Source organism: Eubalaena glacialis, chromosome 9 (genome assembly GCF_028564815.1).
Source record: "Eubalaena glacialis isolate mEubGla1 chromosome 9, mEubGla1.1.hap2.+ XY, whole genome shotgun sequence".
In the NCBI taxonomy this organism is placed as follows: domain Eukaryota; kingdom Metazoa; phylum Chordata; class Mammalia; order Artiodactyla; family Balaenidae; genus Eubalaena; species Eubalaena glacialis.
The window spans coordinates 6669773-6696655 of record NC_083724.1 but is presented as its reverse complement, the minus strand read 5'-3'; the positions used below and the strand labels follow the sequence as shown (position 1 = coordinate 6696655).

At 58.3% G+C, this 26883-nt stretch overlaps 1 protein-coding gene across 1 annotated transcript in view; it reads left to right on the top strand.

Annotated features, from left to right (window-relative positions):
• The first annotated feature begins 968 nt into the window (after window positions 1-968).
• The window catches only part of ASS1 (argininosuccinate synthase 1), a 50867-nt gene continuing 24952 nt past the window's right edge, over window positions 969-26883 (top strand). The window contains exons 1-8 of the mRNA XM_061199761.1: window positions 969-1077; window positions 8090-8199; window positions 10130-10198; window positions 11875-12063; window positions 17913-17969; window positions 19979-20053; window positions 23362-23432; window positions 24008-24038. Coding sequence (XP_061055744.1) covers window positions 8095-8199; window positions 10130-10198; window positions 11875-12063; window positions 17913-17969; window positions 19979-20053; window positions 23362-23432; window positions 24008-24038 — 597 coding nt within the window. The 5' untranslated portion in view covers window positions 969-1077; window positions 8090-8094. The remainder of the gene's footprint in view (window positions 1078-8089; window positions 8200-10129; window positions 10199-11874; window positions 12064-17912; window positions 17970-19978; window positions 20054-23361; window positions 23433-24007; window positions 24039-26883) is intronic.

The window sequence follows — 26883 nt, the reverse complement described above, 5'->3', positions numbered from 1 at the left end:
TTGGTTGCAGGAAGGGGCCTGGGACAGGGCCGCCTCCTTACCGTGACCTACACCCCTACATCTTTTCCATGATGGCTGGATGGCTAACCTGGCAGGGCTGCCTCAGGGCTTCCACCTCCAGGGCAGGTTCAGGGCTGGGAGGATTTGGGAAGCTTCCCTCTGGGGGTCAGTCCTAACCAAGGCATTGCCTTGGACAGGTTGGGACCAGCTGTTTTACTGGGTTGTGGTTGCAGTGATTGGTGCTTTGGGGCCTATAAACCAGGCTGGGAAACTCCTGACACAAACTTCTGGAGGCCGGACTGGAGACACAACTCCCCGTTTATTGTGTGAACCTCAATTTTCCCTGCTGTTCAATGGGTTAGCAGTGGGCCAGTCTTCTATTCACTATTTATTGGGTGCCCTCGGGAGTTTGGTCAGGTGCCAGGCTCTGGGGAGACAGCCAGGAACCAGCCCTGGACTGAGGGATAAAACCCCGACCTTCTAGGGCCACCTCCACCTCAGTTTTTTCACCAGTACAATGGGCTCCGGCTCACGGGGACTAGAGAGGGGGGAAGGGAGGGGCTTTGAGGTCTGTAGAAAGGCCACCACGAGACAAAAATGGGCATGAAACTCACGAGCCTAAGGGACTTTTATTCCACTCCCACGGCGAAGCGCTTGAGCGTTTCCCACGGGCCAGGCGGCAAGTCTGGCAGGAGGGCTTGTCACCCTGTCAGTCGCGAGGATTCCAGCCACTACCGCGCCCAGGGGAGCCGCCAGCCCGCGGGCCGGGGCCGCCAGACCCTGCGGCCAGGGCGGGGGACCGGCCGGGAGGGTGTGTCGGCAGCTGGGAGGGCAGGAGGGAAGGAGGGAAAGGGGAGGGGCGAGGAGGGAGGGAAAGGCCTGGCCCCGATCCCCCGCCGATGGCCGCGAACGCCGAGCCGCTCCGCGAGGGGGCCGGGCCCGGGGGCGGGGTCTGCTGCTCTCTTCCTCCGACTTGTCCCCGGGCCCCCGGCCCTGCCCTCTGCCCCGGGCTTATAACCCGGGATGCGCGCCGCAACCAGCCCTGCTCTGCCGCCTGCCGCCGCCGCCTGCCTCCCGGTAAGGCGTCCCCTTCCCACTCCCCAGCCTACGTCGCCCTCTGCCCGGACCCCACCGAGAACGAGCCGAGGAGGCGGAGGGGACCGCGCGCCCCGGCTCGCACCTGGACGGGCGCGCAGGGGGCCGACGCCCGGACTCCTGTTGCTCGAACGCTTGGCGGCCGGATTCCTGGCGCCCTTGGGCCGCGGAGAGGGGCCCGGGGCGCGAGGCCGGGGGTCTGAGGGGCAGGTCGGGTTACCTGTCGCCTTTGCGGGCCGAGGTCCTTTCTGGATTTTCCTTCTCCGATCCAATTTCCCTTATGCCGCGAGCCCCACAAATGGAGACCTTGGGAACCCGGAGGGTGCGAGGATTCCCGATTCTCTCGGCCCCTCTCTGGCCCTGGTCTCTGTCTCCGCCTCTTTTCCTCTGCTCGCAACCAGGGGTCCAGCCTCACCGCTGCGCCTCGCGCGCCCCCGGGGCTTGGGCATCTCGGCCCCTCCCACAGCCCCAGCCTCAGTTTCCCCCGGGCGGGTCGCTCCGGGCTCCGGGCGGCCCACCCGGTGCCTTGGGTGTGGCTGGGCTCCCTCCCCTGCAGGGGGCGTCAGTCGCGCGGCTCTGCCTTCTGAAAGGGCACTGCGTTCTCTGGCCGGTGGGGCGGGGGCCTCGCCTGGCCGCGGTGCCCGGTTTCCGGCTGGCACTGGCCTGGGGGAGGGACCGCTCGTCAGGAAATGTCAGCCGTCCTGATGCCTGTTGCCTTTGGCCCCTGGGGCGGCCTCGCCCTCCAGGGAAGGAGAGTCTCCGTGAAAAGCAGGAAGCTCCTCTCCCATCCCGCCAGGGCTCTTCCTGAGGAGGTCCCGTGACCCGGCCGCCTCAGTGCTCCTCTCTGCAAAGTGGGGCGTCTCCTCCCGAGAGCAGCACGGTCTGGCTGCACATCCTGGGCAGGAGCAAACCTGTCCTTTCCCCAGGGATGGATCAAATCGGCCCTGGGCTTTGATCCCTCCCCGCCACGCCCAGGCTGGTGACAGAAGAGGGCAGGTTCTGGAGGCCCGCAGACCCCAGCCCGGAAGGCAGGCACAACGCCACAACTGGGTGAGCCTTCGGGCCAGCCTCCCAGAGTCCTAAGCCTCAGTTTCTCCATTCGTCATGGCTGGCACGGGCTCAGGGCTCAGGAAACAGTAAGGGGATGTATACTGTTGAGAAGGGTGCCCGGGTCCGTTCACTCCCTGTGTCTGGGGAGTGACTCACCGGGTGCTACCATGCTGGGCGTTCAGAACAGGAGACAGGGTCCCTGCCCTCCTGTCTTAGGTTCTGGTGGGGGAGGGAGACAGTAGAGGCAGGAACAGCCACAAAGGGCATGGGAACTGGATAGGAACTGGAGGAGTCTCCATTCTACACTCCCTCCCCCCGCCCATCCCGGTCTCAGAGCCAGGGCAGGGGGTCCTGTCCTGGTGGAGCCACCTGTGCCTTATGCTGAGAAGTAACTCTGGCTCTGCTGAGTGCTCGTGAATGAGTGGTGAATCCTTCCGGCTGAGCGCCTAGACCCCAGGCCAGACACAGGATGGGGTGGAGGGAGGCCCCCACTCAGCACAGTCTGAGCCCCCCTGAGTACCCACAGGTGCCCCCATCAGCTGCCTGCCTCCCCGGAGCTTGTGTGGTCAGTTGGCTCCGTTGGTAACCGTTTCCCTGGCCCAGGGCCCCAGGAGCCTGACTTGCGGGGGGGGCCAGGCCCAGACTCACCTGTTGTGCAAGCACTTTCCCATACCCCATCTCGTCTTCGTCCCGTGGGTCCTGGGAGGCAAGCCAAGACAGCCAGATGCCTTCATCCGAAAGCTGAGCGCACAGCCTCAGAAGCGAGCGCCTTGCCTGTGGGCATCCATGTGGAGAGAGATAACCTCTGGAATTCAAGGTCTAAGGCTCTGATTTCTGCTGAAACACTTTGGGCAAAGTTGATCCACCAGGCCTTGGCTCCTTCCTGTGGGGCAGACGCCCTCCCCCGACTTGGGATAGGCCAGGCATCCATAGGCATTTCAATATAGTAAACAAATGAATGAACTCATGCTTTCTTCCATAACCAAATGCTCTGGAAAGGGTTTAAGTGCCTGTCACTGGGGACTGATGAGGTCCACTTAGTCTTCCTATCTCCTACCTCAGGACATTCTCGTCGAAACTGGAGACCCAATCTTCCTAAGCCAAGGCACTCCCAAAGGACTCCCCCTACCCTGGGCAGAGGAAGTTTGCTGGAGTGCTGGTGTCCCCAAGAGAGCCTGGCATTCCTGATTTGAATCTCAGGCCCCAGGAATTTGCAGCTGAGAGCCAGCTCAGTATGTAGCCTAGAGCACCCCTACTGCCCTCAGCTTTCTCATCAGACACAGAAATCCTTCCTCTGTGTCTCGCCAAGTATGCAGATGAAATGAGCTGAGTGTGTCAGGCAAACAAATGTTCAGGCTGAATCCTGACACTTTGACCTCCTGGTCAAAGTGTGGAATTGCAGCCTAGCTCTATCAGACATGAATGAGGGCAGCAAAAGGATAAGAGTTGCAGTCCTAAAACGAGCAAACCCCTAAGTCAGGGAGAATTCTATGGCCTTGGTGGAGCTAGGCTATTTAAAAAGCCTAGAAACTATAATGAACTCAGCTCGACTGAGTTAGAATGGAAGGGGAGGGGTTCCAGGGGAACGTTCGTGTTGCTGCAGCACAGAGAAATAGAATACTGACTGGTGATGGTTCGTTGAGGATTTTGTCTTCTGGCAGACAAGTAATGGGAGGGGGAGGCAGTCTGTGGTCTCCTAGAGACCAGAGAGTGTAGGGCAGAGAGCAGTAAAGAACAGGTGGTCTACAGTCAGCCTGGGTTTCTATCCCAGCACTGCCATCCGCTAGCTTGAGACCTGGGCAAGTCACTAACTTTTCTGAGCCTCAGGTTCATCATCTGTAAATAGGTGGTAATAATAGTCCCCGCCTTGAAATGATGCACGTGTGGCACTAAACATAGTAACTGCTCTTGTCATCCTTCTAGCTTTGACGTTTTAGAGCCGCATGAATTTTCTTAGTGCTAAGCAACTGCCCAGGCTGGCCTGGCACGTTCACTGGGAGCTGGCGGGATGGCTCTGGCGGGGGCACTGGAGAATGCCCCCTGCCTTGCCAACTAAGGCCCGGCTGGCAGGCATCTTGGCATGAGGCCCTCTTCTTCCCTTCCCAGGTGTCCCTCTTCTGGAGCAGGATGTCTGGGCTGGCCCCGGAAGCTGGGGGCATGAATGTTCTTGGCAGTGGTCATGTGCCTGGGAGCTGGGGCACCTGCCCTGCGCCCTTCATGGAGGGTGGAGTGGCGGCCAGGCTGGGGCTGGGGGAGGCCGAGACTCAGGAGCCCCAGAGCCCCAGGAGTCCAGCCCCCCTGGGCTGGGGGAGGCCGAGTCCTCAGGCAGGAACTGGGGTGTCCTGGGGTGTCAGAACCAGAAGGGCTTTCAGGCTTTCAGGTTCTTGTGCAGACGGCGATATTGAGGCCTAGAGAGTGAGGGGCTTGCCCAAGGTCAGCCAGGACCCAGTGGTAAGGAGAGTTTGGTGGGCACAGGTGTGGTACCCAGCTCTGGGCTCCTCCTGGAATCTCACGGAACCCACGGTCGCCCTGTGGAGGGATGGGCTTTTCTTGCTCCCGTTTTGCAGGTGAGCAGCTTAAGCTGCTTGAACCCAGGTCTGGAGGACCCAGCCGCTGTGCTCTGCCCCTAGTCTCTTCCACTCTCCCTCCCCCTCCCCCAAATTGAGGCCTCAGCTTCCTTTAGTTTCTGCCCCACATAGTCTGCCGGAACCTCACTGGCAGGGACCTCACTGGCTGAGGGAGGAGGGAGCTTCGCCAGGAAGGGCGGAGCAATGCCAGTGTCAGATTATATCATTGTCTCAGCCCACCTGCCCAGCTAATCTCTGGACGTGCACACGCAGACTCAAACGCCACCCACCCACCCACCCACACACACACGTGAATGCATGCAGTCTCAGGTACATTCTCCCCAAGAAATGCAGGCACACATGTGTACACGCGCGCACACACACACACACACACCCCCCTGCACTCAGGCACATTCTCCTGGGTGCACCCATTCCATCACGTGTCTCAGACCCAGAGGCTGAGGCCCTCTGTAGCCGTGCATGCACGTGGCCTGGCAGGCAGGAGGGGCTCACAAGTTTCCGGATGAGAGCGTGTGGGATTCCAGACTTGGAGGGGATTGTAACCCTCTCTTTTTATAGGTGAGGAACTGACCTCCAGGCCGCAGAATCAGCAGCCTTGCTCTGAGTGCCTGCCATGTGCCAGGCACTGAGAGATGGTCGCTGTCCCCACAGAGCTCACAGTGGGCAGCGGGGGCAGTTAGAATACACTGTGACTGTGCTGTGATGGGCCACGCATCAGGCTCAGGGGGATCACTGAGGCAGAACAGGGCAGGCCCAGGAGGTCTGTTTCCATGGAGCTGCCCCTCCCCCACTCCGGTGCCCATCCTCTGGCTCCAGGGCCTTTGGGAGGTGGCACAGCAGGGGTGACTCTTGGGCCCGCATCATCTCTCCCTGTCACTCCAGGGTGTCTGAGCCACCTGTGGCTTCCCAGACCACACCTTGTCCCAGGGATCCCCTTCCTTGCACCTCCCAGAGAGGGGAAGCCTTGCACTTAGGAGTCTAGCTGATCTGAGTTTGAATCCTGGCTCTGCCACTCTCCAGCCAAGCAAGGCCTTGAGCAAGTTCCTTAACCTGAGCCTCAGTTTCCCTGTCTCTAAACTGGGGATAACACAAATGGAGGACTCGGCTTATAATGGATGCCTTCATTATCTTGATTGAGGTGATGATTTCCTGGCTGTAGACACATGCCGAAACCTACTAAATTGTACGCTTTAGATATATGCGGTTTATTGCATGTCAATTATATCTCAATAGAGCTTCACAAATACGCAACATTACACCCCCCACCCGACCACACCACCAGCCCCTTCGCACACGAACACACGGCTGGGAGCACGCACACTGCAGCGGGGCGCTGGACGGGGCTCTGGGGCTCCTGAGTCTCCCCACTCAGCGAGGCTGCCCAGGGGGAGTCCAGGGGCTGGGTAGGCTGGGTTCGCGGCCTCTGGTGTCACCCAGCTGCTGTGCCAGGCAGCCGAGTGGCCCTTGCATTTGCAAGGTGGTTCGCTGAGCCATCAAGACAGATTCTGGAAGCTGCAACCCACACCTTCAGCCCCAGGCACTTCCTACCTTGAGTGCTTCCTGCCTCCCTCCCACCTCCGCCCCTCCATCCTGGATGGCCTGTTGCCTGGCTGCGGTTGCCATGGGCATGTCTGCTGGCCCCGGCTGGCCTGGGACAGCCTGGCAGGTGGCCGAATGCCCACTGAAGGGGGGAATTGTGGACATCCATCCCTCAGAACCGCCCCCAACCTCGCTGTTCCATGAGGTGTTTCCCCTTTCAAGTCCAAAGGGCAGTAAAGACATGTGAGCCCTGGGATTGGCTGGCAGGTGGCCTGGTGAGATGCTGGGGACAGCACATAGGATGTGTTCTTGTCCCTCGGTTGGGCTGGGTTCTACTGCAAAGGGCTGGGTGACCACTTTGCCTCTAAACCTCCAGGCACACGAGAAACCTTCCGTATACAGGAGCCTGCATCCTTGGGGAGAGGCCCTTCTGGATGAGGCCCACATGGATCTGTGCAGTGATGTCCACAGCCTTTCCCAATAGATTCTATTAAGGACCCTGAGTTCGGTCAGTCTCCAGTGCAAATGCTCCCACCAGACACAAGCACAAACCCAGGAAATGCAGGAGGCTGTGGCCATGTCCATGGAGGCTGGAGACAGATGGACTGGATCCACATCTGGCCCTGCCACCTGCTGACCATAGGACCTCAAGCAAGTGACCTCGCCTCTCTGACCCTCGGTCTCCTCTTCAGCAAAGTGGGCACATAACAGCATCTACTCTCAGGGACATGTGGAGAGTGGGGGGGAGGCAGGGCCTGATGCAGCCCGAGGGTTCAGGGAGAGCCTTCTGGGCCGAAGGAACAGTGGCTGCAAAGGCAAGGAGTGAGGAGGCCCTGGTGCCTTCTGGAAGCTTCAGTGTAGCTGAAGAGAGGGAGGGATAGCGTGGGACACATCTGTCCTGCTGCAGAAGGACAGATCTACCATCTGTACATCCTGGTTACCTTCCTCCTCTGGGCCTCAGTTTCCCCCTCTGCACATAGGGAAGTTGGTCTCTGAGCTCCTCCCAACTAATCATTTTGGAGCTGAGTTCATTGAGGTGTTTGGGGTCTCTTGTGTTTCCCCTCTCAGAGGTACTTGCTTTTAAAAAGAGCCTAAAGTCCCATTGTGTGAAGGTTCACTGGGGCCCAGGTGGGAGAGGTCCAGGGGGGCATCCTATTCCCTGTAGAGCTGGGAGGCAGCCCTGCATGCTGGGAAGAACCCAGGTTCTGGAGCCAGACAGACACGTGCTCTGTGACCTCGAGCTGGCCATTGACCTCTCTGAGCCCCAGTCTCTGCTGCCCCGACATGCATGACAGCTCCTACCTCATGCGGTCATAATCGGGGTGCAGGGTGATCTATATGAGGCCCCTAGGGCCATGCCTCACTCGCACTGGCCCAGCCTAGCAAGGAGCAGTTCTGACTGGAGATGTGTGGGCTGCCCGAGCCTCAGGGCCACGGCCTCTCCCAAGTCTCCTGATGCTGTGCACCCTCCGCGTCTTGACCTTGACCCTGTCGTCTTCTCTAGCTGGTGGGGAACTGGCTCCAAGACATGCCTCCACCTGCCAGGCCCCAGCGTGGTGTGTGTGGGTCCCCTGAGAGGGTGTCGGGGGTGGAAGGCGTGAGGCTGCAGGAAGGAGCAGCTCAGCTGGTCCTGATGACTGACGAACATCCTGTTTCACACCTCACGGTGGCGGCTTGTCCAAGGGATAAGACTGCCCAAGGCCGAGGTCAGGGCTGGGGGACAGGCCAGAAGGGAGCTGTCGGGAGGGGCTGGCAGACGGGGAGGGGGCAGGGCTGGCTCTGGGTCACTCACATTCTTCCTCGTCTCCTCCCTCCAGACGAGATGTCCGGCAAAGGCTCCGTGGTTCTGGCCTACAGCGGGGGCCTGGACACCTCCTGCATCCTCGTGTGGCTGAAGGAGCAGGGCTATGACGTCATTGCCTACCTGGTGAGGGGGCGCCTGGCATGTGTGTCTTTCTACTGTCGGCCCTGCTGTCCATGCAGCCTGCCCACCTGCCCATTGTCACTCATCCAAGCCCAGCTCCCCCTCTCTAAGCCTGTCTTGAACTGTAGGAAAATGCTTCTCACTTACTGCCTCTTTCTCTTCATCTGTTGAGTGAACACCTTGGAAGTCCCCCAGGTCTGAGATGCCCCCCAGATCACGGAGGAGGCCGAGTCTCCATACGAGTAACTGGACGGGGGCACAGGAGTGCGCGTGGCAGAGCTGCTGGGCCAGCCTGCCTGGAGAGGGACCAAGGGCTTGGATCTGCTGAAGGCCACAAGAAGGCATACAATCTTCCCCTTTCCCAAAGCCCTCAATAATTCAGCAAAGAGTGTAGGATCCTACACTGGCTAAACTAGACGAGCCCTTGGAGATCACCTAATTCTGAGATAGCAAATAGGTCACGGGCCATAGGTTATGTATGATGCCATCCCCCATCCAGGGTCCATAGTAGACATCCCTAATTAAACCAGCTCAACTTCTGATAAACCTGGACATAACCTCTGAATCTTTGTCCATATGACTGTGCAAATTCTAGAAACCCAGCTTAAGCCAAACAAAACCAAAAACAAACAAAAAAGAAAACCAAAATAATACAGTTCTTCATGTAACTGAGAAGATCAGGGGTATAATGGCTTCAGGCAAGGCTGGATCCAGGTACTTATCCAGATCTGCCTCCATCTCTGCTTGGCTTCATTCTTGGCCTCTCCACAGGGCAGGCAAGGCTCACATCATCATACCCAAGTTTTCCCAGAGAAAGGAGAGCTTCCTACAGAGGCTCTGACAGAAGGGCCAGGGGGGACTCTCATTGACTGGCCTGAGTCCCTGCCCACCATGCATTTGTCAGTATGGTTGTGTCTCAGAGGGCTCGTCCCTACAGTGAGCAGGTGACATGATGTGCTGTCACCCATCCCTGTGGAAAGAGGTCCCAGGAGAGAAGGTTCTCTTTGCAGAGGAAGTAAGGATGGCACTCTGGACAGGAAAAGTTCAGCTGTTGTCAAGAACCGTTTGTTTGCAGTTGAAGTCAATCTACCATCCGTAACAGTGCTGACCCCGTGTCCCTCAGGTGGGGGAGGGGAAGTGCCTGGCTCACAGTTGCCAGCTGAGAGAGAGCCAGGGCTCTGAGCGGATGCAGAGAGTCTGGGGTGTGTGCACCCTGTCAGCAGCAGCGGTGGGCCGTCCAGATCCCGGGCTCCCACCAGGCGGATTTAAAAGCTGAGTGACCTCAGAAAAGCACCTGCAGCTGGACTCTGGGAAGATTCCAGAGTCTGTTGAGCAGAAGCCAGGGCCAAAGTCTAGGCAGGAGGCCAGAGTGCAGCCAGCAGAAAAAAATGCCCGTGTCTAGATGGGGCTGTCGGAACCGGAGGCTGGGCTCCAGCAGGGGGACAGCTGGGTGCCCAGAGCCCAGGCCTCAGCCTCGAGCCGGCTCAGGCGCCCTGGGACAGTCAAGTTGCCGCACTTGGCTGGGGAAGTGAGCTGAGAGTCGGGCAGCTGCTGACTATCCAACCTTTGTACTGACTTTGGGGGAATTGGGGGAAGAGTTAGAAGAGTTCAAGGGAAGCCTTAGACCTTCAAGGCAGTGACAGCAAATGTTGCAACCTAGCAGCCTGGGTGCACAGGGCCAGGCTCGGCCCGTCCTTCAACCAAGTATTAGCTCTGGAGAGTGTTACAGCTTCTCCAGACCCTGGTTGGCGCCCTTTCTCCTTCCTACTTTGACCTCAGCGATCCAGTCGAAACCACCACCATCTGAGGGCTGTTGTGTGTGAAACGCACTTGCCCAGGGCTCACCCCAGGGGAGCGGAGGGGCCGGGGGGGACATTCTTCTCAGCTCTTCTTTCTGCCCCTGGGTTGATGGGTCCTCTCTGCTGCTCCTCAGGCCAACGTCGGCCAGAAGGAAGACTTTGAGGAAGCCAGGAAGAAGGCGCTGAAGCTTGGGGCTAAAAAGGTACCAAGCGGGAGGCAGGGTTTGGGGCTGGAAATGGGATTTGACCTGGTGGAGGCAGCTGTGGGGGGTCCTGTCCCAAAGCTCCTTGTCTCCTCCACGCCTTCCAACGGGTCCTCTTGCTTCCAGGAGTATAAGGTCAATTCCTTCTGCTTTTGGTGTGCAAAGGGCATCATCTTCTGGTCTCCCCCAGCCACTCTTCTACCCAATCACCTCCCCAGCCCACCTCCCCAGCCATCTGTCTCTTCCTCAACCATCCATCCACCTGCCCATCCCTCTTTTATCTCGCTGTCCATTCACACATCCACTCACTCATCCATCCCTCATCCATCTAACTATCCATCCCTCCTAGCTCTCATCCACCCATCCTTCCACCCATTCAACAGAATCAGTGCATTGATTGAGCATCTAATCATGTGGTGAGCAGACCCATAAGGTGAACGTGGCCAGCGTGGTCCCTGCTCACATAGGCTAACAGTACAAAAGAAACGCAATATCTGCGAAGCACCATAAAACGCAATAAAACTCACATCAGAAGTATCAGGAAGCTCTCAAGTTCACGGTGTCAGATACAAGTTTTCCATAGTTCTAACTTTTACTGGAAAGCTTGAGTTTTATCATTGGCAACAAATTCTCAGTTTTCCTTGAAGTGATAGGGTCACTTCATTCTTATGAAAATGTTGGCCAAAAACCCAAGTCTGCATTGACCCTGACTTGTCTGTCGGTCCTTTGTTCAAGAACAATGTTCTATGAGAAAAGGGGCTAGTTGAGCTAATAATTCACTTGTGAATGCAGCAGATATGCTTCGTGTATATTTCACATTTTGTACTCGAGTCGAGATATAACAAAAGTTAATCATTTTTTACTGCATTTTCAAGACCACTCTTAAGAGAAATCTGCACTGTGAGAGCAAGGCGTGAGGAACACCGTGTCTCTGAGGAGTGTGGTTCCTCTGCCCTGATTTGTGCTAAGGTGCCAGCCCCTTCCCCCGTCATCACTTTTGCATATTCAATGTGAATGTCAACAGAGTGAAAAAGGCAAATATCAACTGAGTATCATAAAAAATGTTTTCAGTCTCTCCCTGAAAGGGTCTGGGGAACTCTAGGGGGTCTACATTTTGAGAATAATTCCTCTAGATTAGGGTTTCTCAACCTCGACACTATTGACATGTGGCTGGCTGTCCTGTGCATTGTAGGATGTTTAGCAGCATCACTGGCCTTTACCCACTAGAGGCCAGAATGACCCCCACAACCCATCAGTTATGACAACCAAAAATATCTCCAGATATTGCCAACTGCCACCTGTGGGACAAAATAATCCCTGGCTTTTGTGGATTGCATCTAGATTTAGATCTTAGATTTAGATCTTGTTTCATCTCAGGCCCAGAAAGCTATGGTGGGAGGGATTTAAGGACCACATCCAGTTTCACCTGGATGGTATATCAGGATCGATTAGTAATGTCTGCCATGAGTGCAGGAGGGAGAGTAACTGCACTGTATGCTGGATTGATTTATGATGTCTACTACAGATGCGGAAGGAAAAGTGGAGGTACAGCTTGCCCTGGGATCCATTAACAGCGTCTGCCTTAGATGCAGGCCACTTGAGGCCCCTGGGACTCTGCTTTCTGGCTGCATCCCGTCCCTGCCGAGGCTCCCTCTCATGGGCTCCTCTCCCCATAGGTGTTCATCGAGGACGTCAGCAAGGAGTTTGTGGAGGAGTTCGTCTGGCCCGCCATCCAGTCCAGCGCGCTGTACGAGGACCGCTACCTCCTGGGTACCTCTCTCGCCAGGCCCTGCATTGCCCGCAAACAGGTGGAGATCGCCCAGCAGGAGGGAGCCAAGTACGTGTCACACGGCGCCACAGGAAAGGTGAGGCCAGGATGGACGGCTGGGGACGGAGAAGGAGGCAGGGGGCCTGCGAGGGGCACACAGGCAGCCAGGCAATGGATGGTCCTCAAGCAGTTGTAGGTTCTCCCCCAGCACAGTCAGGAATGCAGTGGACGGACTGGCCCGTCCAGTCTGAATAAGAGGAATGTTTTTAGCGGTGAGTTAGGGACGGCTCTGCCCTGTACCCCGAGGTGTGAGTCCCGTGTGCCTGTTCCACAGGCGGTTTGAGCAGTGTCACCCCGTTTTGCAAACTTGCTGCTGAGGCGCAGGGACCAAGGTCACCGTGGGAGTCTCCGTGCAATGCAATAGGCAGGGTCAGAGACCACGAGGTAGCAAAGGGCTTGAATCCCAGCTGTGTGGCCTTGGGCGAGGCCCTTGCCCTTCCTGAGCCTCAGCTTCTTCACTTGCAAAATGGGGATGAGGCCTTGTCTTGGTTTCCCGGGGCAACAGCACCACAGACTGGGCAGCGTAAACACCAGGAATGGATTCTCTCATAGTTCTGGAGGTTTCGGAAGTCCAAAATCAAGGTGTTGGCTGCCATGCTCCCCCTGAAGGCGCTAGGGAAAGGCCGCTTCCGGGCTCTCCCCTGGCTTTGGGTAACTCAGGTGTCCTTGGCTTGTGGGTGCATCACTCCAGGCCTCCATCTTCACGTGGCCGTCTCCTCGGGTCATCTTCACATCGCCTGCCCTCTGCACGTGTCTGATTCTGTGTCCAAATTTCTCCTTTTTATCAGGACACCGGTCACACAGGATTAGGGCCTGCCCTAATGACCTCATCTTAACTTGATTACTTCCGTAAAGGCTCTATCTCCAAATAAGGTCACATTCTGAAGTATTGGAGGGGGGGTTAGAGCTTCAACTTATCTTTTGTGGGAGCCACAGTTCAACCCAGAACACACCCGCTACTTCTGGCCCTTGTGTGCAGGAGTGCAGACTGAAGGACGACCCTGGGGGTAGAAGGCAGGAAAGCCCTCAGCCCCGTCCCGCAGGTGGCAGGGCTCAAGAAACAAGATTCCTAACAATGTAGGCGACTGTAGGCAGTGTTACTCTGGAGTCATGAGCTCGCAGTTAGCGGACACGCCGCCAACGGCTTGCTCCAGATGGGGGGGCAGGGGGCCTACCTCTCAGCACGCGTGTCCTGACCTGACCCAGGCCCGCCCCCCGCAAGGCTGGTCGAGGCAGTCGGGAGTGGGGGAGCAGGCCCTGGCTCAGGGTGACCTAGGGACACTCACAGCTCAGACTGTGACGGAGGAGGTGTGATTTGGGGGTGGCCTTGCAGACAGTCGCCCCACCAGGTGGTAGTGGTGTCTTTGGAAGCTCACTCATTTGCTTGGTGCTCGGTCAGCCAGCTTGTACTGGCGTCTGTACAGGGCTGAGTACGTGCTGGACACCGGAACAGTGTTGAACTTCGCGGGCCCTTTTTCCTGCCCTCAGGGGGCCTGTGTCCTAGCGAGGGAGAGAATGGATGCAGGAGAGGGTGGCCGTAGGGTCGGTGCCAGGGGAGCCAAGGGGGAGCCATGGGGGCAGCAGGCAGGGGCCGCGGGAAGGCTGTCCTGTAGAGCACGGCCCTGAGGGAGGAGGAATGGGTACAGGAAAAGAGTGCCAGGCGGAGGGAACAGCCTGAGCAAAAGCCTGGAGACGAGGGTCCTGAACATGTAGTGTGAGCTGTAGCCTTGGGAGAAGCAGCAGGGCCAGGGCTGGGCCGGGGCCACGCTGCGGGGTTTGGCTTCAAACCCCCAGGCTGGATGGGGGTGGCCAGTGACCCTCCCCCACCCCCATGGTATGTAGGGGATTGTTCTGGACTGAAACCATGGGCTCCTGTAAAAGAAGCAGACTGGTGAGCGTGGCCCTAGTTTTCACTAACACCCTAGTCGTGAGCACCTTTTGAGCGGGGTGGTGGGAATCATAGGCGGAGCAGTGGGTGGACCGGGCCGTTTGGGCAGAGACCTGCATGCCGCCTTCCACTCGGGCGGTAGGAGAGAGTACAGAGGAATCCAGAGGTTCAGGACTTGGGACTTTGGGGCCAGTACAGCTGGGTTCAGATCCTGGCTCCCCTGCTTTCACACTGTGTGACTTCACCCCATGAGTCTCAGTTTCCTTATCTGTAAAATGGGAATAAAATAGAACCCGCTTATGGGGCAGTTGGGAGCAGTGAGTAGGATCATTCCAGTAAAGAGCTCAGCATAGACCTGGCACGTCGTAAACACTCAATGAGAGGGAAGTGCCCTGATCGCACGATCATCAGACCTGTACTGGGGCTTTGAGAACAAACATCAGTGCAGAATGAACCTCTGAGACATCTCACCTGTCCGTGATGAAATGAGCTGGGCAGTGAGCTCCCTGTTCCAGGAGGTATTCAAGCTGAGGCCAGGAAGTGAGGATTATGGAAGGGCTCCTGCCTGGAGAAGGTCCCTCCGGAAGTACCATCAGGACTGAGGAAGGGTGGCTTTCAGGGCTAGTGGAGTGAATGTGTGTGTGGTGCGTCTGCCCCTGGCCTGGGAGGCTCTTGGGGTCCAGGGAGAGACCCCCCCACCCTCCCCACCCTGCACTAGACTAGCTCACATGCAGCTGGGAATAGCTGCCAGCGGCTGTGTGCGCTGCTCCATTTGGCCACAAGAGGGCACCAGAGGTTTGGGTTTGAGGCCTCCCGAGGCTGACCCTGCAGGGAAGCGGCTGGAGGAGGCCCTGGCCACGCAGGGTCCTGTTTCCCACTCTGGTTCTTCGGGGCTTCGGTTCTGAGAAGAACACCCTCTGCGGCGGTTCTGTAGCCTCTTGAGATTCGGGGACGTCCCTGCAGTTCATGCTCAGTGTCCACAATAGGGACAGTCAGACTTGAAACAGCACTGGGGGGGGCCTCCGAGACCAGCAGCAGGAAGGCCACAGGGGATGGTGGGGCCCGGTGTCCCCCACCCCGAAATCTCCCATCTCTTCTGGGGGTTGATGGGCAAGGCGTACTCCTGTGCCTCAGTTTCCCCTTATTTAATAGGACCTGGGGAAGCCCCCAACAGCCTCTGCAGACAGTCTCCTAGAAGAGGGGGTGTGAGTGAGGAGGGGCAGGAGGGCCTGGACTGGGGCCCAGAGGGATGCCAGGCTTGAGGCGGGGGTGGGGTGGGGAAGGAGGGGCCAGCTACCTGCAGGGGCTGGTGGTCTGCTTGGCTCAGGGGGAGGGGGGCTGGGGGGGCGCATCAGTGACTTTACACGTCAGGAGATGGGTGTCCAGAGTGAGTGAGTGTGGCCTGCAGGAGGCTGGCACCCAGAGACAGATCTGGGCAGGACAGTTGGCCGAACTTTCTGCAAGGGGTTCACAGTGAAGAGAAAGAGCTGGGTGTAAGCAGACTGCAGGGGGGCTTCCCCAGATGGGGAGATTCTAGCATGGGCCGTCCTGAGCCCCCGGCCTCTCCCAGCTTCTGGCTCCCGAGTCGGGCGATGGAGAGACCCAGGGCCTCCGGGCCCTTGTTCCAGCCCTGCCGATGTCGCCTTCATGCATTGGCTCACTGAACCCCCCACTGAATACCTACCCATCCCTGGCTGTCCTCCACACACTGGGACACCCATACAGGGGACTTGGGAGCCCTGACCCAGCAGGGGGTAACAGTGATGCTGAGACATCCAGGGGAGCAAGAGTTAGCCAGTGACGCCAAGGAAGAAGGGCATCCCAGGCCGCAGGAACAGCTTGTGCAAAGGCCTGGAGGCCAGAGGCAGCTTCTCACCCAGGGCCCAGCCCAGGCGGCACCTGGTGCAGAGAGAGCTGGGGTCCACCCCTTCATACCCCTCGGGGACCCTGAATCCTCCCCACCAGAGAGCTGCACAGAAGCTGGGATGGCCCTTCGAGGGCCCCCTTCCTCCCCCCAGTTTTGGAAGAGGGGCCTGGAAATAGGAGCCTGAGACTCGGGAAGGGGTGTGGGCAGCAGGGGTTTTGTAAATGGTGCCATCTGTATGGCGAGGCCAGGAGCAGATGGGAGAGTCCCCGAGGGTGCGGCACCCGCACTTACACATGTATATCAGCACATGGACACACACGGGGTGTGTGGGACCTGCTACACCTCCTCCCCGGCCCCCGGGGAACCTGACAGGGCCACCCTGGGGCTGGGGCTCCTGGGGTCAGGGAGGGAAGGACCGGACAGGCCTTGGCTCTTGTCTGGGACAGAGTTTGAACCTGGGGAGCCTGTTTGGCTTCTGCGAGGGTCTCTGGCTCGGGAACAGATGGGTGTCCCCATGGCGATCCTGATGGCAGACCCCAGCCCGGCATGCCCGTCCAAGGAGGCACAAGCTGCCATTGTGCTGGGGGAAACTTGAAGCCCTGGAGAAAAAAATCACCAGGATATGCAACAGTAGACCATATGCTTTACGAATCTAAAATAAGTCTGCTTTTTATTGTAGACACCATTGCTCCAGGAACTGTGCTGGTCACTGGCCCTCGGGCAAGTATTACCGCCTGTGCCTCAGTTTCCCCATCCATGAGATGGGGATAATAATAGAACCCACCTCAGGGGCTGCCGTAAGGGTTCAATGAGTTATGCGTGAAGCTCAGACCCGTAACCTGACTGTGAGCTATTAGGATGGGAGTGGTGCCTGCTGGCTGTGTGTCCCTGGGCAAGTGACTCCACCTCTCTGAGCCTGAATTGCCTCATCTGTAAAACAGGGTTAAAAATCCCGCTGGTGCCAGGTGGCTCTCCCGTGTGACAGCCAGCGCATGGTAGGTGCTCACTGAAGGGATGGGATGGAGGGTGAGTGGGGTGGCTGGTCCGGCACAGCTTGTGGCCCCGGGGAGACACCAAGAGAGGAGCGGCCTTGGCCCCTTAGCTCCTGGCTCCGAGCAGAGGGGCTGAAACCTGTATTTCCGCGTCGCCTGACAAGACTCTGGAAAATAACATGTTATTCCCGCCGCTGCCTCGCTGCGCCTGTGCAGTTTTCACAGTAGGCAAGAGGTCCCTCTGTTATTTCCACAGCGCTTAAGCCTCCCTCCAGGCTGCCGAGCTGATGGGAAGCGGGCGGGCGGCTGGCAGCCATTGTCTCTGAGGACAGGACACAGGCACAGGGAGGCAGGGCCGCCTGCCCAAGGCTGGTGGGGGCCGTGGGGGCCCAGTGCCTGGGCTTGGGCCAGGCTCCGTGCCCTCGGACTTGTCCCTTCTACCTCTGGGCCTGTTTCCCTCTCTGTGCAGAGGTGCTGAGGAGCCCTCGGTGGTCACCTGGATCCACCCCTCCCCCAGCCAGCCACTGTCTAGACAGGGAAACTGAGACTCCCAGAGGAGACAGGATTCCCGGTTTTCTGGACAAAGCACCGTGGAACCATGGGAGTGGGGCAGGTGGGAGGCCCTCAGGAAGAGGCTGACGTGTGGGCAGCTCGGGGGCTGCCTGGAGTCTCAGCGGGGCCAGGCCTCCGGCCCTGCACGTGTGTGCACCCCCTGAAGTGCAGACACACGTGATGACCCGTGTGCACGCCCCCTCACACGCCAGTGCGCACAAGGTCACGACCATCACAGCTCAGCACACAGCGGGCACGTGGGCATCTTTCGGGCGCGTAGACACACGTCCTGCACACCTGAGTGCCCGCACAGCTCAGCTGTGTACTCGGGGAGTCCTGGGTTCCAGTCCAGAGCAGAAAGCCCTCTCCAAGAAAGCCCAGTCTTCATCTTTCAAACAGGCTCGTAGGACCCACCTCAGAAGGCTGTGAGGTTGGGGGTGAGCACATGCGGAGAAGGGAACCACCCCGGGGGTCCGCCCTGAGTGGCCCTCGGGTGCATCGTTGAAGGTCACGTGGCATTGCCCCCCCCCACACCCCGCAACTGGTCCCTGTCCTGTGGCTCCTGACCATCCCGTTCCACGTTTCAGGGGAACGACCAGATCCGGTTTGAGCTCACTTGCTACTCGCTGGCCCCCCAGATTAAGGTAAGACGTTGCTCCTCCCCCTAGAGGGTGGGCGCTGGGGGCTGAGGCCCCTGGGGGTGTGGGGCACGGGGTTCTGGGAGGTTCTCCAGACAGGGACCTTGTGGTGGGTGGCGCCCTTCTTTCCCATGGAGAGCTCCCTTCACTCACGCCAACTGCAGGGGGACAGCACTCTGTCCCTGACCATTTGTCCTTCCCGAGACACCGCCCAGGTGCCTGGGTGGGTCAGGCACTGGACGGAAAGATGAGGCGGCCCGTCCGCCAGGGTCCTCGCAATGCCGGGTCTGGCTTCCCGGCTGCAGATTGGAACCATTCTGAGACACGGTTGGCCAATATCTGGGCTGCTCACAGCCCTCTCGGCCCCAGTGGGGGCCACCCAGCTAAGGCCCTCCTCCTCCCGGCTGCCTGAGCCCTGATCCCCGGGGTCTTGGATTCTTTCCTGGGGTGGAATCAGCAGGATCAGGCCTCTGGGCATCCAGTGCACAAGGCCGAGCCATAGAAATACCCTAAATGCCACAAACACAAGGCCCAAGGGTGATTTCAGTTTTTCTAGTGGCCACGTAAAAAAAAAAAAAAAAAAAAAAAAGATAAAAAGCAACAGGTGACATCATTTTACTATGGTTTATTGAACCCTATGTATCCAAAATGGTACCATTCAACATGTTATCGATGTAAAAAAATTATTGAGATGTTTTACATTCTTTTGGTACTAACCCTTTGAGACCCACTGTGTGCTCTACACTTAGCTGGGACTGGCTACGATTCGGGCCTTGGTGGTCACACGTGGCGCCCTGGTGCCATCTTGGACGGCACAGGCAGGCGTGGGTCCAGCTCCTTTGAGGCCACTTCGGGCTAAAGCTACAGAAAACGTGCCCCTCCCAAGCCCACAAGGGTCCCTAAGGGGTTTCATTTTTTTTCTTTTAAGTGGAACATCTTTCTCTGTCCCTTTAACCAGCCAGCAGCTGCTTGGGGGGTGAGAGTGGCCTGGAGGTGAGCGGTAATGAACTCTAATGATCTGTTTTGACCCCAAACACCAGGCGGCAGAGAAGCCCCTGGAAAGTAGCTGCCTGTTGATACTGTAGGCGGGTGGGCGTGAGGCCCTCCCCCAACCCCCGTTCTCTGTTCCCCCAGCAGCTTGGGGGGCCAGGGTGTCCGGTTTCTGGGTCTTTGTCTGCAGAGGCCAAGGCCAGGGGTGGGATGGGGCTGGGGACAGGGCCCCAGGCTGGTCTCCGGGAACTAGGATGAGGCCAGAGGGTGCTCCGCGCCCAGGCACTGCTCATTCCAGGCCTGGGGGACCCCACTCACGCCACTCTCATCAGGTTCCCAGCCCAGAAGTCACACCAGCTTCTCCGTCTAGATGACACCTCCACCCCAATTAGGCTGCTGTCGGCAGAGGCAGGGGCCTGGCTGGCTTCATGGCTGAGTGGGGGCTTTTGTTGGGGACTTGTCCCCGACCCCCCAGGCTGGTGGGATGAATTCGGTCCCTTCAGTCAGGCTCCGACTCCCCTCCTTTCCCCACCCAGAGCAGCCCCGGGGGAGGGGGAAGGGAGGGAAGCAAGAGGAGTGGGTCAGGGGACGTTGCATGTCGTATGGGCCTCACTGCCCCGCAGCAGGGCCAGGCTGGGCAGCTGCAGCAATGTGAACCCCTCCTTAGTCACCAGGGATGCGGGGTCCTGGCCCTCTGGACAGGGGTGCCATCAAGAGACTTGAGGCCTATCTAGTTCAAACCCTCAAGTCTCAGTGGCAGAGACTGAAGCCCAGAGGGGCAGGGACCCGCCTGGGGACGCACGGCCATTCTGCCACAGAGCTCGGGCCTCTCCAAAGCCACCCTCTAGGGCGGCAGGCCGTGTCATTCCCCTGCCCAACGGGGTCCCCCTGCCCACACCCCGTGGGCTACATAGAGCCCCCACCCAGGTGCCCAGTGGAGCCTCAGGCCCCTTACCAGAGTGGCCAGCTCTGCAGCTTAAAGCCAGGAGAGGCTGCCCGGGCCTGACTCCTTGCCCCGTGTCCAGGTCATCGCTCCTTGGAGGATGCCCGAGTTCTACAACCGGTTCCAGGGCCGCAACGATCTGATGGAGTACGCAAAGGTATGGCCAGACCCCACCATCACCCCGGCCCTGGCCCAGTGCCCTCCAGGCACAGCCCTCCAAGGGGGTTGTCTGGGCCAGAGGCACGAGGCTGGGACTGATACCCACGCCTGGAGACTGAACCTCTGCCCTGGCTACTACCCTCCGCCCCGTAACGCCTGTTCCCTGGGCCGGCTCTGCAGAGGTGTGGTCACTGCCAGGGGCATCTCCCAAGGGAGCCCCCAGTCCGCCAAGCAGGAGGGCGACGGGCCCCCTCTGCTTCCTGTTCCAGCTGCCACCTCTGCGGGGTGTGTCACTCAGGGGACGGGTGGACGGGGGGCTGGGCGCGACTGTTCTGTGCCCCTCCGTTACCTAATTGTCCCCAGTGCTTTCCCAGGGACAGGTAGGCGCTCCGAGGGGCAGAGGCAGAGGCAGACAAAGACTTTTGTCGCACCAGCCCTTTTGAAGTACAAGTTGCAGTAAAACATATTAGAAGTTTTGCATCAAGATCCTTAGCCACTCCCCAGGGTACCTTTCTTTTTAGCGACTCGATGGCAGCCCTTGACAAACAGCCTCAATCAGTCAGACAGGGGAAAGCAACCCCATGCATACACCAGAAAATTGCTTGGGGTTTTAAACAGCAGTCACCAGGGCTGGCTGTGAGCTCTTGCCGCGGCCAAGGGGCCGCGTGGTAGGGGACACGGCGGGGACGCAGCCCTGCCCCTACCGCCAGCATCCCATTAAGACCTGGAGAGCTTGGAGGAAAGATCTCCTCTACCATCTGTTGTTTTATTATTAAAAGGGGAGTTTACAAGAGCAAGCCCATATGTTGCCAAACAAATTTTCAAATAGCAGAGCTCTTAAGAGAACAAGGTTAGAGGCTTTTTTCCCCTCCTTGGTCTCCTTGAGGATACAGAACACGAAGCACATTTTATCTTTAAGAGCAATGAATTGAGACCCCCGCCCATCTACATTCTTACGCCTGCGGTTGTGGTTCAAGAGAGGGCTGACCCATACGCTGCCCTCCATTTCCGTGAAGCTCCCAAACAAAAGCGGCTCCTGGTTTTTCCAGAAAAGATGAATTTCAGGAGTATTGTTGTCCCTCCTTCCCAGATTTTGGGGAGAAGGCCCTTGGCTCAGCTTCTGTCTCAAAGAACCTTTTAAACAGGAAAGTTTGCCCCGGAGAAATGAGTCTGTGTCCCCGGCCACCGACCCTCCCTCGGAGGCTGGGGTCAGAATTGAGCTCTCGGCAATCTGACCACATTCTAGGACGGAGGCAGTGTCCCTGCACCCGGGGAGTGACCAGAATGACTGAGCAGCAAGCAGACTCTGTCCAAAATTCAGAGCCAGGCAGCTGCTTCAGCTGAGACGAAAATCAATGGGGCTTTGAAAAGCCCTGCTTTCAAGATTCGTAAGTCGCCAAGGCCACAAGGTGCTGTTAGGAGACTCATCAAAAACATGCATTTGCATCACTTTCCACCTCCCCGCAAATCCATCATCCAAGGAAAAACAGGGAAAAACACTCAGAATCACCCCATCCTTATCCCTGTCACCATAATTCTTTTAAAGCCAGCGTGCAAGGTCGGGGGCTGGAAAGCAGGGCAGTCTCCTGTGTACATGCTGAGATGGTTTTGTTTTCTGTTCTCAATTGCATCCAGAATTTCCAGTGTGTGTGTGCTGGCGGGGAGCTCAGGATGGAGAGAGGAGGGGAAACAAATCTCTTTGGTTGAGGGACTACGTTTGGCATTTGTATATATCTCCCTGCTGAGGAAGGGCTGCCCATCCTGTTCTTCCTCCTCCGCCCCTTACCTCCCGTTCTTCTCTCCTCGCTCGGATGGAGCCCCAGTGGGAAAGAGGAAAGGCAAGAGTGTTTCCAAACCACCCCCCAGAAGAAAGCCTCCAGGGAACCCACCTGCTGGTTTTCTCAGCCCCCAGCCCGGGGAGTCCTCTCTGAGGGGATTTCAGCCCATCCCCTGGTCCCCACACCTGGCCACTCTACCTGGAGACGGCACAGGGCAAGCGTGTGGATTTGACTCTGGGCAGCTTCATGGGGGACAAGGAGCCCCCTGACATTGATCAGCCTCTAAATGGGGTGTTCCGTTTGCCCATGTGGTTTACGTTGAAGAGTATGCAAATTTTAGAGTGGGTGTGGGCTGTTTCTTTTAAAACAAGCCTCTGGGTAAAGCTTGACAAAAATCAAGGGGGATAACCTAATATATTTTGAAATTTTAAGGTGCTGATGAAGGAAACAGCGACTCCCTGGAGGACGCCTCTAGAATCTTAGTCGTGGGCATGAGCTGAGCCTGGGCAGAGCCCCATTAAGAGAGACAGGGCAATGCTGGTGGAGGCTGTGGGACCCTGGGCTGGCCAGGTTGGGGGACCCACCCAGGGGGCGAGGTGCTGAAAGGGGGCCTGGGAGGCGGAGTGGACAGTCTCGCTGACTTAAAGGGGCCGGGCTGGGCCACTCAGCTTTTGTGCCCAGTAAGCCCAGGAGGGGAAAGCAGGATGTAATGCATGTGCTGGATCCAACCAGGTGTCAGCCAGGGCAGCACGGGGCAGCTCAGGAAGCCAGCCACATCTTTAATCCAAAAGGCCTTCCGAGTGTCACCAACAGCCTTTCAGGCCCAGGGTCTCCGGAGGGATAACTTTTCTCCTTGAACCAAGGCATGGATCATCTGGGAAGCAAAGCATAATCAGAACCAACAGGGAGGATGGGGGCTATTCCTATTCAGGGTTGCAGAGTGATGTGTGTGGTGACTGCTGGGCAGTGGGGAGAAGTGGCCCCGGGAAGCGCCCGGCCACGCCCCGTAAACAAGCATCCTGAGCAAGCAGCTCTCATGGGCGCCTCTCGCTTCCTTGGGTGAACAGTAAGCACCCCTGTGGGTGCAGATGCCTTGGTTGAGATCCATATTGGAAGTTGGGTCCATTCCAGCTCCCGGCTCATAGGGCCACGGTGGGGGTCAGCCGGTGGTGCTGGGAGACCCTCGGCACACTGCCTGGCACACTCTTAAGTGCTTCGGGGGGCACTTGAAGTATAGACTCAGAATCTTCTGGAAGAAACCTCCAAGGCCAGCGTCCACTCCACAGCATCTCAGACACAGGGTCTTATAGTTTCTGCCTGGGCATGTCTGGAAATGGGGCCCTCACTCCCTCCCTGAGCAGCCTGGGGGAGGGGAAGGAAACCAGGGGTACGTCCAGGGCCTCGCCTGCATGGGAGCCAGAGTTTGGGGATGTCTTTGACCTTGAAAGAAAACCAAGGCAGCTGGGCCTGACCCTTGTGTCTACTTCACGCTGCCTCACGCCAACACGGTGTTGCCTCTTATCTGCAGCAACATGGAATTCCCGTCCCAGTCACCCCCAAGAACCCGTGGAGCATGGACGAGAACCTGATGCACATCAGGTAAGACGCCGCCCACCTGCCCGCTGCCCTGCTCAGCGTCAGTGAGCGCCTGTCTGCGTCGGGCCGGGACGTAGTGGTGGCCCACACGACACATGGTCCCTGCCCTTACGGAGCCCGGGGGCCTCGAGGAGGACAGGCCACCTCATTCCCAGCTCTTGCTGCAGTTCTGCTGAGTGCCAGCCGTAGATAAAGGGCACCTGGCCTCAGCTGGGGTGTCAGGGAGGGCTTCTCTGAGCAAGTGGCATTTGAGGTTAAAACCTTAAGGATGAGGAGGGACCAGCCGGGGCTCAGGGAAGGGCATCGAAAGCAGAGGGAACAGCATCTGGGAACAACCCTCTGAGAAGGCCCCCTGGATCTGGCGCCCTGAAGACTGAGGGAAGTGTCCCAGGCCCTTACTTGTAGCCTGCAGCTCCCACGGCCAGCTGCGGTGGGCCCAGAATGTTCCAGGCGGGCTTGGCAGCAGTTGCTTTGGCAGAGATAAGAGGACAGACCGGACTTAACATTGGGGGTAGGGGTGTCAAGGCTGTGTCCCTCTGCCCCACTCCACTGACCCCCATCTTTCTTCTCCCCTGCAGCTACGAGGCTGGAATCCTGGAGAACCCCAAGGTAATTCCCCATTTCCCCAAGCCGGCTGTCTAGCGGTGGCTGCTCCGTGCCGACACTGTCTGGTGTGTTTGTAGCCTAATTTGAAATTTCACGGGGGGCCGGGCGTGGGGCTGGGGCCGAGTCCTGCCTGTGTTCCCCGACCCTCCCCACCGGGCGCCCCGCCGCCTGGCCACTCCACACTGCGTTTTAAGATCCACCCCCCTCTCTGGTGCTCTTTTTCTAATTGCTGTCGGGATGAATAGGAGAAGGAAATATTTCAGGGCAGCACAGAGCCAGAGTGTGATTGTGAGACAATAAAGAAGCAATTAGGCAGATGAGACACTTGCGGGAGGGCCCAGCCTGTGCCCTCTCAGGCCGCTGCTGCCATCGGGGGAGGTGGCACAGATCAGAGCCTCAGGACCCATTCGTCTGGGCCTGTGCCCGCCCGCGTCAGGCCGCCCTGATGCCCCTGTCCCCAGCCTCCCAGGCTGGGCCTCGGCCGTGTTTGAAGTTTAGGATTTCTCTCCCTGGGGGGGTTTTCCTTTGTATCTGCCCCCGCCCCCCGTGGGAGATGGGGCGAGATCTACCCTGGGAAGAGAAAAGTCTCTTTGTCCCTGAGGGACTGTGTCTCCATTGCCTGGCTCAGCACCCCCCCCCCCACGCCGGGCAGGCGGCTGCTTTGGGGGTGCGGTGCTCGTCTGATGTTAGGGGAGAAGTGTGCTGGGGGGCCAGGCCTGGGGGGTCCAGGAAGATCAGCTGGAGTGGAGGAGGCCCGGGTGGTTGGGGGCGGTGGGTTGAGCTGGAGCCCTGCCCAGTCCCAGGGTGGCTCCCCGCAGGCACCAGGCCTCTTGGTCGGAGTTGGCAATAATATAACACGTACCAGTGACCGTTTCTGGAGCCAGGCCTGGCATTCGCATTTTCCCGGCTCACTTTCCTCGGCTCCTGCCTCTGAGCCTCCTGGTTGCCAGCTGCTCAGCAAGGGAGCAGGCCTGGTGCCCGTGTCGCCCCATCGCAGGAGTGGCCCTCCGGCCTCTGTGGTTCCCCAGCGACCCGCACCTCCCTTCCCCACCAGCTCAGCCCAGCCGTGTCACTCAGGAGAGCCTGCGCCTTCGCCCCCTGGGGGCTGCCTGCCGGCCCGGGCTTTTCCAGTTCATGCTCTGCCGACCCCACGGCACTCAGGCCAGCCACCCCTAATCAGCCAGTCAGCCAGCGCCCAGGGGGGCGGAGGGGGCTGAGCGCAACAGCGCGGCTTCGAGGCGGGTGTCCACCAGGCTCCAGGCCCGCTGGGCAACCATCCCACCGCTTCTGTAGCGGCCTGTGGTGCTCTCACCTCAGGACTAGGGGGGCAGAGCCAAGGCCAGAGGGGAAATCGCCCCTCAGGCAGTGCCAGGCAGTGCAGGTCCCCTCCCCTCTCAGGCCTCCTTTCTAATGAGGGCAGTGGATGGGTAAGTAAGTGCTAAAGAGTGCATTTTTCAGGATTCTACCACCCAGTCAAGGTGGGAAAGTTAGTGCTTGGCTCCCAGAGATCTGAAACCTGGGTCTGAATCCTGACTCTGCTTCTATTGCTGTGCAACCTTGGGCAAGTTACCCAACCTCTCTGAACCTCTGACTCTTTATGCAAACAGTGGGAAATCACAACACCTCTCTCCTGGGGCATCGAAAGCACTTGGCCAGTTCCTAGCACAGGGCAAGGCCTCAATCGTGGAGCCAGGGGTCCTGCCCTCCCTCCTCAGGCCGGCTAAGATTATTTGGGGAGGAAGGAGTGAAGGTTCTCTCAGGACCCCTCTCATCAGGCAGGAAAGGCTGGGCTGCGTGTGAGTCGAGGGGGAGACAACATTCCCTCTGAGAAGTGTAGGGCCAGGCCAAGGGACCCAGGGTCTGGCCACTCTGGCCCTGCTTTCCCAGGCAGCTCCGCTGCAGGGTGCGGGCCAGGGGAGCCTGCTGTCCTCCCGTTGCCACCAGTAGATCCCAGGAACGAGGGGGCAGACCCGGGCCCCTTGGGAGGCGCTGGGGAGACAGAGCTTCAGGGAACCAGTGCCCCCTCCCCCTCTCCAAAAAGAGCCCGAGACCTGCCGAGGGGAGGGTTTGAAGGCAGATGGCGGAGCCATTTTCTGCCTCCGTGAGGGCTGATTGAAGGGCAATGAGGCAGCTAATGCGAAGAAAGATAGAAATTTACTTGCTTTAACTTCATACGGCCCACAGTGAAAGCGTGCATTCAGTTGCCGGCCCGCCATATCTGATGGATGAATAAACCATTTGCAGCATCGATCATGCCTGTACATCATGGTTTAGTTCATGGGCCATTTGCTTTCAATTTCTCCTTCTCGGCCCTGTTTCATGCTTTCTTTTGCCCTCTCCCCATCACCCCCCCCCACTCTCTCTCTCTTTTTTTTCTTCACTCTCTTCCCTCCCCCAACACATCCCCCCAAGATGACATTGGAAGTGAGCCCTCCCGCTGGGATGGATAAATAGATGTTATTGATACTCAGCAACAAACTATTTGTCATTTGAACTGGGCTTTTAGGAGGGAGAGTAAAAAGAAGGCAGGCGTGAGCCACCTTGGAATGCAAAGCAAATGTCACTTTATTTCTATTTAGTTATTTTATTTAATCGGTGCTGTCAGGGTGTCAGAAGCCTCCTACTTCACATTGCAGAGAGCTGGGATGCTGGTCCCTCGAGGGCTTCCCACCTCCTCTCTCCTTCCAATGCAGATATTCTCATCCTGTCTGTGGCTCCGTTAAGTGTTTGGAAACTGATGGGCCGGCAGGGGCAGAACAGGTGGAGGTGGGAGGGAGGCGGCCTCAGGTGGAGGCGCCGGGGCTCTCAGCGCTGGTACCTGCTTTGAGTTCAGGCTGGGCTGGACAGC